Source organism: Amaranthus tricolor, chromosome 2 (assembly GCF_026212465.1).
Source record: "Amaranthus tricolor cultivar Red isolate AtriRed21 chromosome 2, ASM2621246v1, whole genome shotgun sequence".
NCBI classification, from domain to species: Eukaryota; Viridiplantae; Streptophyta; class Magnoliopsida; order Caryophyllales; family Amaranthaceae; genus Amaranthus; species Amaranthus tricolor.
Genome location: NC_080048.1, coordinates 37,545,381 through 37,557,486, shown reverse-complemented (window position 1 = coordinate 37,557,486; position 12,106 = coordinate 37,545,381). Strand labels below are relative to the sequence as shown.

Here is a 12,106-nt window from a genome sequence, read left to right as displayed (position 1 = left end):
AGATCATAAATTTTTATATTAGACGGTCTCGCTGTGAGACGTGCCCCATACTTGGGTTAAATAGCCTAACAATAAAAAATTTTAGTTTATGAACTTTTTGTTTTAAAAACTAAAACCGTCTCACTGTGAGACAGTCTCTCATAAGAATAGCTCTAACAAGATTAGTTAAAGAGCCAAGGCGTCCCCTACCAGGCCTCACGGGTGAATAATAATGCAAAATTACTACTCCAAAATCCAAACAATAAAAGAAATATTCTCATAAAAATGATGTTATCAATTGAGATTTGAGACAGACATTTTTGTTATCAATTTGTCGGGCAAAGTCAGGCATTTACATCTCATCATTCATCATACTATCCTCAAATTATATAGAAGTATGAAGAGAATCCAATCACTAATCACCCTATGCCAAAACAGAAGACTCAGACCGTAAGATGATTTTTATTGAGATTATTTTTATTGGGTTGATCTATAATACGTTTAGAGATTTTAAATGATCACTTATACTCTTAAAATGGTTACTTATATTATTAAAGTGATTATAACCTTAAAATGATTGCTTTATAGTTTTGAAGTGATCACTTATAATCTTAAAGTGAACAGTTACAAATTACAAACTTAAAGCGACCATCTTTTGATAGTCTTAAAGTAATTACATATAACCTTTACTAAATGAACAATCACTTATAATCTTATGATCAATTAGAAAAATAGTCTGATTACAAGGGTGTTTGGCAATTGGATGTTGACTGTTGGCTTTTTTAGTTGGCTTATTTGAAAAGATAGGAATGTTGGTTGTTTTTCCTGACTTTTAGGCTAGCTAAAAAAGTTAGTTGTTTATGTAGATTTTTGGTAAATATTGGTACTGGCAGTTGACTGTTTATTAGGGAAAAAGTGGGTCAACAAACCAAAAGCCAACAAAAAAGCTAACTGGAGTAATTTTTATTTTAGCTTAAAAGCCGACTTTTCAATAGGCTTAAACGTCATTTACCAAACATCAATCAATAAGCCAAAAGTCAACAGTCAACCAAAAAGTCAATGAAAAAGCCAATATTCAAACATGCCCATATGAATCAGTCTTATGATAAACAGTTTTATTGAACACTTAGCTGAAAAAAAAGCCAATTAGCTTACTCTTAACATGGTTGTGGTGAACTGATGATGGATGAAGAAATAAGAGAGATATTGTCGTTTTGTAAATGGGATTTAAGAAGAAATAAAGCTCTGTAAAAAATGCGTTTTTCAAATAGATGTAGCTTTTAAGCCATTATAAAAACTGATTTTGAAGCCAAAACTAAAAAGCATTCATGGATTTTTCATTCATTTTTTTGCTTTTCTTCTCGTTTTTTTTCTAATAATAAATAATTAATAGTCAACAATAATTATTTACTAAACATTTCACTACTGTCTCAAACAAGTGGAATAACAGTTAAAATTTAACACTACTACATGGCTAAAAAAATTTTAGCTAAATCTTCCAACAACAAATCGTCTACATATATATTTGTTATGTTTTAAAAAATAGACTCAAATACAAATTGTGAAACTAAAAAGGTGAATAAAAATGACAAAAAGAAGAATATTTTATAAGAAATTTAGAGAAATTTATAGCTGAAATGAAAGATAAATTAAATACATGATGTAAATTAAAAAAAATTAAATTTAATAAAACAGGCTAAAAAACTAATTTTTTAGAAGAGAAGCAAGGGTTGGTGGAATTGGTAGGAGGGTTAAATCGTGACGAATAAAAGGACCAGTAAAGCTAAGGAACAAGAAAGGCCACCAATACAAGTAACATAACTCCATACCACATGCAAACATTAGTGTTAGGACACTACCCCTATTTCGTTAGGTTAACAATTTGGTGGGTCTCATCACATCTCAAATCTCCATCATACATTCATATGTACCATGCATTATTTTTGTCTAAATCCGTCCATACTACTTTTTCGTTCTATTATACTTATTATTATTGATATTACTATTTGTTTCATTAAATATGTCACTATCAATTGCAAGTATTTTAGAATGGATATAATGTTATTTATCGAAAAAAATTATATTTCATTTTGAAAGCAACTATCACTTTTCTAGAATAAGTACATACTGAATTCATTTTCACATATTTTTCTTTTTTTACTCAGTCTACCCTGTAAACAAAAATAAAAAAAGGAGAAAAAAGGTTAAATAGGTACACTTTACAGTGTAGGGGGAGAAATATAAGCATGAGATAGAGAGATAAGTTAAATATAAATACGAAAATAAAAAAAAAGTGTGAGAAATGGAACAAAATCCAGAAGACAGACTAAAAAAATGGCGCAAAACTTGTGCGTAGAGGTATTCATTTGGTTATCAGGTTGATTTTGGGTTAGATTTTTCAAGCCGATTCAAAATCAAATTTTTTTATTGATGATAATTTTTACATAATTGCTAATTATTTTTATGTAGGTTCAAACCAAGTTTGATTACACGGTCGGTGAATATTGGATCATCAGGTCTATGTTAAACCCCTCTACTTGTGGGACAAAGAGAATATTTTACAAGAGTGGCATGTTTTTTCTTGGAAGTTGTTGCCATCCATCAATATAGTTGGGTCAAAATGGGTAATGGGCCGAAGCATCAATTGGGTCGGTACCCATTTTATAAGGGACACACATGACAACTTTCATAGTGTATAAATACTAGGTTGTTTCATTGTTGTGCCATTTTAAGGTGATTATTAAGAATAAAAAGTGCATATAGAGGTGAGGTTTAATTGTGTTGATGATCATGGGAGATTTCAAACATTTGGTGGTGGCAAAGTTTAAGGAAGGAGTAGTTGTGGAAGATATTATTAAAGGAATGCAAGATCTCGTCTCAGAATTAGATGCTGTCAAATCCTTTGAATGGTAATTTAATATTTTAACCTCGAATATTAATTAATATTTACGCCATTTTGAATTTTTGATTTTTTTTTTTTTTATGTTTAATTTTGTTTGAACTTATTTTTAAATGAAAACGTTATAAAAATAGATCATATCAGGATATATATAGTAAGATATCACTTAATTATACTATGTTTTTTCTTAGTCATTTGTTTTAATAAGATCAACATCATGTGAAGAAAAATATAGTATAAATTTGTATAATACTTATTTTTTATTGGGATTTGGGAGTACCTTTACTTATAAAGAAAATAAAAAATTGTTTTATGATGTAATCTATAGAATCTTGTAAAAGATGAAAGATTTATGAATTTAGAAACTCTTTCTCGGCGTAAGAAGTCTAAATCACGTTTAGCAATTGACTGATAGCTAATTACAGTGGCTGGTTTGATCTATTAATTTTAAACCCGCTTTTATGAGCAGCTTGTTCAAAAACAACTTATTTATAATTTTGATTATTAAATGATTTGATCACTCAAATTTCTATTTATATCAAAATAAGTTAGCTAAATGGCCCAACAAACACCTATAAAGTAAAGTCGCATAGATTGAATCTTTTTTATCTATCTATTTTATATTAACGTTTTTCAAAATTTTAAAACTAAGTGTAAAAGTAATGTAAATTAATAACAACTAAATTTTGAGGCCACTATATAGTCTAAATCTAAATTATTTTATACAATCGATCATCTTACACATGCAAATAACCATCAATCTGTTCAGATACAATTACTTAAAAATGCATAAATTTGTGTAGGGGAGAAGATGTGGAGAGCCATGAAATGCTTAGACAAGGGTTTACACATTCATTCTTAATGACATTCAACAACAAAGAAGAGTTCACTGCATTCTTGGCTCATCCTAAACATGTTGAGTTTTCAGCCACATTTTCACAAGCAATTGACAAGGTTATCTTGCTTGATTTCCCTACTGTTCTTGCCAAGCCCGTCAAGCCAGCTGTCGAGCCAGCTGCTTAGGAATCTGGTCTGATCTGATTCGATCTGAACCATCCGAGCCTGAACCTTAGACTTGTTTCTATGTAATATAGTATTTTAATTGATATTATTATTAGATATGTATTCTCTCAAATGTGTTTAATTACCACTAATGACTTGGGCAAGAAGTTTGCATGGTATAATAACATGCATATTCCATACATATGATGCTTTCTCTTTTTATTGCTCTTTTTGGTTTTTGCTTGTCTTTTTTTGTTGGTAATTAGTAAATTCATGGCTACTTGATGTTTCTACTTATGTTAAATGTGGTTAGATTTTGCTACTTAACTCCCTTTCCTATTTTTATATTTTATATATAAAATAAAAAGTTATTATAGGAGTATATTTGTAGGGACTAGTTAAAGAATAAAAAATAATTGTATAAATTAAAACAATGTAAATGAAATAAAGAGAGATAATAAGTTTGTTAATCTGAATAAGAGAGAAAACATAAAATCATAACAAAAAAATAGAGTAAATTTTTAAAATAATATAAAAATTAAAGTACGTATATAAATTTAAAGAAATAAATTAAATATTTATTGTTTTTATTTCATTTTTATTTTTAATTACATGTTATTTATTATAGTAGTAATTATTTTCTTATATGGGATTACATGTTAAACTTCACTTATTTGCTATTTTTGAGTTTAGTACTCATAATAAGAGTTTTTTTACGATATGTATCTTTTACTTTTAAACTTAGAGGGACAAAAAAAGTATAACCTTCGTTCTAATACTACATTATATGAGAAAATATCACTATTAATTGCAGGTATAATAAAATTTACGATAATAATTAATGGCATAAATGTTATATGAAATATACGTAGAGGTAAAATCATAGATTTGCATGTGTGTGGCAGCTAAAAAGGAGGGATGTAAGCTTTTTAGAGTGTGCATTTTCTGAACCATGTTGGATCTACAACTTTGTTTTCAAAAACAATGATGTTAAGTTATTGACTTGACATTTTGATGTCTGCCACCCACTACTTTGTCCCTATAAGATAGTACTAATTAGATTTTTATTTTAATAAGATATCGATATTTGGATTTTTGGTTGTTTTATATTTTTATTTTTTAGTAATTAAAATTTATTTTCGAATAAAAAAATACTGCAATATAAATGAAACAATTCAAAATAGAAATAGATTATATGTAGATATAGGTAGAGAGTAAGTACTTCAGTTAATTTTTAAAAGTTGGCCAATGTATTGTCTATTCTCAATGTAAGGTAGCATCTTAATTGGTGTTGGTTGTATTGCAATGTAATCCCTATTTTAAACCTCAATTGATAGTCCATGTGGGTGCTTAGAACATAGCTTGATGTTCATATTTTTTAAATAAATAGATAGTTAAATGGTTAAATTATTAAATATTAATATTGGTAAATTAGATAGTCTGGTTGAAATAATTAGTTATTATAATTCAAGTATTTTTAAATAAGTTGCTCCTAACATGTTAAAAATCAGCTTCAGCTATTAATTATCAACTATCAACTAACAACTATATTTATCTGTATGTACTATTAAACTGTATCAGGTATCAGGGGATATTTGGGGTTTGCATTTGAAGGCTTTAAAAAACATAATCAATTAAGTGATACCTTATTTAAGGTTTGTTTTTGACTCACTAGACAAGCTTTAGGTTACTTTGTTGAAAGTGATTCCCTTACTTATCTATTTTGTGTCCATTACATTTCCATATTTATTTGTAAAGCTCTAAATATAATTTTCAAGTTGCAGTAAATTAAAACTTATTATTCAAGATTAAAGTTTTTCTTATCTTAAAAACTCGTTTTACATGGTATAATAAATAAACTAAGAGGAGCTCAAATTTAAAGTGGTTTGACTTGAATAATTATTATAAAAGAAAAAAGGGTTCAAGCGTACGCAAAAGCATAGATAAATCAAGAAATTAGTGAAAGATGATTAGAAAAAACATGTAATGAAAGAAACACAAAATATAAAATCCATTATAATATGACAGTATAAAAACACACCTAGAGCATTAAGGTGATGGAGCAAAAAAATAAACTCATCACCCAATAAATAAATACATAAATTGTTATATGAGACAGTTTTATCATAAGATGCGTCTGATAATTACTAGGTTAAATAGTCCACCCAATATATATTACGAAAATATAAGCTTTTTGTTTGAAGTCATCTAACTGAGTAACGGTCTCTCTTAAGAATATCTCAATAAAATTAGAATCAAGTGTGTGCAGTTTACCAAGTGAAAATCTAAGGCTTTTTTGGAGTTATTTGGTGGATGTTAATTGTGGAAATAGATTTCACGGCTGCTATTTATAGCATTAATTTTTTTTCGTCTAAAATATCTTTACTTACAAGAAGAGAGAAAGAATAAATTCTTTTTGCAGGTAGGAGAAATGATTAAATTTTTGTCATAAAACTGAAAAAAAAAATCTCAATCCCCTAACTCAAAGATAATTAATTTATACGAATTGTTGTAAAAGATAGTATCTTTGAAAGATGCATCCATTTGGGTCAAACCAATATATTTTTTAAAAAAAATTAAATTGAAAAAACAAACGCTTGCTTTATAACTTGTGTTAACCCATTTGAAGTTGTTGTTTTAATATACTGAAGTTGATATTTTAACCTATTTGAATTGGTGTTTTAACATATATATTAAAGTTGGTAAGTTAATCTACTTGGAGTTAGTTTTTTGGCAGGTTAAGTTAATCTATTATAGTTGGTATTTTAAAATATTAAACTTGGTATTTTAACCTGTTGAATGTGTTATTTTAACTTGTTTAAGTTGATGTTTTATGCCGCTTAATTTGGTATTTTAACTTATTTAAGTTGGTCTTTTGACATATTAAAGTTTGTATTTTAACACATTGAAGTTGATATTTTAACCTATTCGAGTTGATAGTTTAAATTATTAGAGTTAGTATTTTAACATATTTAGAGTGGTGTTTTAACATGTTAAGTTGTTAACATATTGTTAACATATTGAAGTTGGTATTTTAACATATTAAAGTTGTTATTTTAAGTTGTTGAAGTTGGTATTTTTGACCTATTTAAGTTGGTGTTTTATGCTGCTTAAGTTGTTATTTTGACTTATTTAAGTTGGTGTTTTAACCTATTAAAGTTGAAATTTTAAAGTTGGTGTTTTAACCAACTACAATAGGTTAAAACAACACTTTCAATAGGTTAAAATACCAAATTTAATAGATGAACAACTTAACGGGTTAAAACAACAACTTAACAAGTTAAATACCAACTCTAAATATCAACTTTAATAGATTAAAACACCAATTCAAATAGGTTAAGATACGAACTTCAACATGTTAAAACAGGTTATAGGGCGCGTTTGTTTTTAAGTTTCTCATTTTTATTAAATTGTAAAATGTTAGTGGACCGGGCCTGGAGAACCGTCTCTATAGCTTATCTATCTATAGTACACAAATTCTTGTGAGAGACGGTCTCTTGAAGAGACCATCTCTAATTGGGCTAGTCCATTATATATTTTTAAAATAGTGTAAGTAGGCATTAAGAATTATGTAAGTAATAAAAATTTAAGATATTGAAAGTAGGCATTAAGAATATGGTAATAAGCATTAAGAATACGGTAAGTAAGCATTAAGGATAATATAAATAGGCATTAAAAATACGATAAATAGATAATAATTTTTAATGTGCTGGGCTTGAGATACGTCCCTCAAAGAAAATATCTCTCAAGAGACCAGCTGTTCATAGTATCATGTTAATAAGTTGGCTGCTGCTTAAATTATCTAGAAATCTCCATTACTTTTTTATAGTATCATGCATGGTGAATCTAAAAGCGCTGAGAACACAAAAATTTGATACTTCCAATTCAAAGAGAGGAAAAATTGAAATAGATAAGCTAATTTTAAAAAAAATACGAAATAAGACAAAAATCAACTTATTTCAAAAATAAGCATCTAATTTTCAAACTTGAGGTTTGATTCTGTTCAGGTGTTTAATTTTTTAAAAAGGCAAAGTAGTTATTTTTGACCAGGCAAACTTATAGCTAAAAATTATTTTGCCCATTCCCTTAAATTCACTCTACTTTTAATTTAGTATGTCCACCAAATTTATCCATTTTTATTTTTTATTATTAGCATATCCTTTTTTCAATTCTCATCCACATATTTTTAATTGCCTTCAACGCGAAATTGGTGGAAAAATAGGAATGGTCTAAGTCTCAATCATCAGTCTAATATCCTATAAAAGAATAAAGTTTGAGAGAGAAAAAATAACGGACTAATCATACTCGTATTCCCTCAGTAAATACGGGCAAGAATGGGAGTATGATGCAGCTCCTAGAAAGTGTCCAATCCTTGGTGATCTGGAGTATTATTAGAGTACTGAAGCAGCAATTAACTGTGTCATACACGCTCTATCACATGACATGACATTAAATTGGAACCATGATTAGTTGCTCATACTGCTTCTCACGAGTCAGGACATGCATGTATGGACTATGGCGGGACCAAACCATTTTATTAGTTATGGGTCACAGTTGGCTTTTTAAGTTAACTTGTTTGATCACCTGAATGATATTAACGGTTATTTTTATTGTTTTTTAACTTAGCTTGATTAATTAATTGTTTATGAATATATTTGATCACCTGAATGATATTGACCGTTTATTAGAGAAAAATTAGACAAAAGTCATAAACCAAAAAATAAAAAATTTCATTTGGGTTTAAAAGCTAGTGCTTTAGCTTAGATAAAAACCATTTACCAATTTTTTTAAAATTTTTAACTGACCGATAAATCAAAAGTCAAAACAAAAAAAACAACTAGAAAATGATTTATCGTCTTAATTCAAAGTAAATTGACAATATAAAATTGTCTTATTAATCATATGTGTTTTGAGAAACTACTTTATATAATCTATTGTTTATAATAATTAAAGTTGGTTCAATTTTATTTTATTTTTTTTAAAGGCAAAAGTGTTCAAAAGGTATTTATCAACATGATGAGGATAACTAGTTAATTAGGCCGGGCCCAATCCAACTTAACCACTTAGGTCCAGCCCATACGGGCCAATCTTGATCTGTCTATTGAGCATCCAAACGAAGTATAGAATGAGCACAAATTTTTATATGAGATGATCTTATTGTGAGACGCACTTTATTGATAGGTTAAATAGCCTAATAATACAAATTATTAGTTTATGGACTTCTTATTTTGAAATTGTTTCACCAAGAAATAGTCTCTCACAAAAGTAGCTCGGAAATAAAATAGTTAAGGATTCAAGTCAAAAACTTATTAAAAACGCTAACATTTTTGAGTTACATGTACTGGAGCAAAATGAAAATGAGGTTCCTAGTAAATTATATATATATATATATATATATATATATATATATATATATATATATATGATCTGAATATCATGTTGCACAAATTAATGACAAAAAACTATCAAAAAGGGCAATTGCTTTTAATGTTGAATTTTATACCATTTATATTCCTAAAACTATTTTAGAAGCTCTAAAAAATAAAAAATGGAAAAAGATAACGGAGGAAGAAATTGCCACTCTCAGAAAAGTAAGATATCTCAAAAGAACTAGAGGCAAGGGAATTCTGTTCAAGATGAACAATCACCTGGATGATATGGTCAGAGCTGTATAAAATTTGGTCTAAATCATAAATTACATTGAATTAAATCGCAGTTTTAATATTTGAACTGATCTACGGTCTAAATAGTTTGGTCTAGGTTGTTTTAAAAATATTATGGATTCGGTCTGGTCCCTTTTTTTCAAACTAACTAGACTGAAAACCGTACAATAATCAAAAATGGTAGTTTTTTTAAATATGTTGTACCTAGATATTTTGAAATGTATTTTTTTTGTTGTAATATATACTTATGTTGATGCAATCAACTAATTACAATTTATTATATTTGTTGATAGTAGGTGTTAAATATTTACATAAATAAATATATTAATTTAGAAAAAAAATTAAAAAATAAAAATTGTAGACCAGACCATTGTAAATCGGTCGGGTCCGATTTGGTCTAAATTGAAGGTTTAGATGGTTAAGTATGGTCTAAAAAATTTTCAAACCGAAATTTTTAATCTAATTTATTTTATCAGACCAAACCAAATCAGACCGTGTGCCATTGTATATATACTGTTTGTTCTCTATTGAAATTAACAATTCAAAATTCCAAATCATAAGAGTACTTTTGTATGTTTAGTTGATTAGCAGTTTACAAATATTACATTAATATACATATTTTAAAAGTGTTAAAAATAAAAAGAGACATATATAAATATAATACCATTTTTATGCAGTTGGAAATTATTATAATTAACAAAACCTCCTCTGCTACTCCTATTAAATAACAACAAGTCTTGTATGAGAACGTCTCATCGTAAGACGGGTCCATACAAGCAGCCTAAAATTAAACTTATATAGCAGTTAACTAAATAAAAGCAGTTTTTTCATTAAATTTTAAAAAATTAAAAATTGAGTTACTCCATATTAAATCGTCTCACGGTAAAACGGCCTTAATTAATAATTTGGCATTAAATAATTAATAATGATGACTAAATTATCAAAAAGAAGTTTAAGCAAAGATCTAATGCAAAATTTTGGTTTTCTAGTTTATTGCAATTGCAAGTAATGCAATACAAATGTGCACTTTACCTTCAAATTACGTAATTTAAATATAAATTTTCTGCCAAAATCTTCTCCCTCTTTTGTTATTGCTTACTCTTTCAAAATATGCAAATTTTTGAAAATTATATTTTTTTGGGTTAGAGAGTAAATATTACTTTTCAATTTTCATGAAAGATTCAAACATTTGATTTTTACATATCCTCTTTTTTCCTAGCCTATCTTGTCATTAGAGAAAAAGTGCAAATTTCATGTCTTAATTTTTTCAGAAATTATTAAATGAGACGCTTTTTTAATATTCAGACCATTTCTATTGGGCTGACTGAATTAAAATGATAACTCACATTTTTGTAAAGTGATCAATTAAAAAAATCGACTAATTATATGATCCGTCTCAAAATGATCTCATAAAAGATAAACTATGATTTTTTGGCCTATTATTTTTCTTTATTATTTTTTTTATTAGAGGTTGAGCGAATTCAGATCTGTGTTATTGAAACCTACACAAATTGCTGAAAATTGGAGTGTACAATCTTTGGTCATGAAATCAAATTCTCTTACATTCATTTTTTTCATTTTATTTTTAATGTTTTCTCTTAATACAAGCCTATGGCCGGAGGAGTATCGAGAATCGAACCAAATACTTATAATGTTTGACCTACTTTGTCTCATTTTAAATTTATAGTGCTTGAAAGAGCACTTGTTGTATTCAAACAAGCACATTATCTCATATTTTGGGTGGGTGTCCTCAAAGGAAGGAGCCCAAAAACAATTAACCTCACTAAAAGCATAATAACAGAAACAAAACACAAATTTTTTATTTCATCGTGATTCACATCTTATACATGGATTAAATAATTGAATAATATAAACGCTCTCACAAGAGTAGCTCGAAAGAAAAAGGTATTGAAGAGAGATTTAAAAAGAAACTAAAAATAACCAAATTGCCAAACTAAGTAAAGCAACTCAGGCTTCAGGTGATGCTTCTGTTGAAGATCTTTTAGGACCTCCATGTAACCTCTTTTGGCATCTAATTCCTTCAACCTTTACCACTTTTACAGTGCTTTATACATTTCCATTGCTTTCCTCATTCTTACTAAAAGAATAGAAAGCTATTATTCAACAACAACAATAACAACCTTTCACTGATCAATGCTATTAAGTGGCTCTTACCTATGATGGAATTTGAAATCTGATATATGCAATCTAACCTATATTATACATTTACTAATGATAATAAAAAATTTATTTTTAATTGTCCCTTCATATTAAACATCATCTATAACTTCACGTGAATATAAAATTTACATCAATATAATGAGTCATTTTAGTATGGTTTTTTATAATCTAAAATCAAAGAGGTATAAACCTTTAGCTCTATCCAAATAAAAGACTTAAAATATATTATTCAACAATAAAAAAAAATATTCAAAGAGATGAAGTCATCACTTTAAAGTAAAAAACTGATAATGCTAACTTGCCTCATTCTCATCAAGATTGAGTTAGTTTTCAATCAACTTCCATATAAAACTGATAGAATCATATACATGTGCCTTCAACC

General features: G+C 27.7%; 1 protein-coding gene across 2 annotated transcripts; it reads left to right on the top strand.

Annotated features, from left to right (window-relative positions):
* The first annotated feature begins 2,083 nt into the window (after positions 1-2,083).
* On the top strand, positions 2,084-4,080 carry LOC130805132 (stress-response A/B barrel domain-containing protein At5g22580). Of its 2 annotated transcripts, none has more exons than XM_057669789.1 (3): positions 2,084-2,337; positions 2,449-2,888; positions 3,682-4,080. In XM_057669789.1, exons 2-3 carry the CDS (start codon positions 2,764-2,766, stop codon positions 3,899-3,901), a joined length of 345 nt encoding a protein of 114 aa, XP_057525772.1. In that variant the 5' UTR covers positions 2,084-2,337; positions 2,449-2,763; the 3' UTR covers positions 3,902-4,080. The 2 variants fall into 2 exon arrangements, with proteins under 2 accessions (XP_057525772.1, XP_057525771.1); XM_057669788.1 differs by having other exon boundaries at positions 2,084-2,356.
* Positions 4,081-12,106: the final 8,026 nt, after the last annotated feature.

Coding starts and splice junctions, on each gene's coding strand:
- LOC130805132 (XM_057669789.1), top strand. CDS start 2,764: ATGATCATGGGAGATTTCAAACATTTGGTGGTGGCAAAGTTTAAGGAA. Junction 2,889..3,681: donor GCTGTCAAATCCTTTGAATG/GTAATTTAATAT, acceptor AAATTTGTGTAG/GGGAGAAGATGTGGAGAGCC.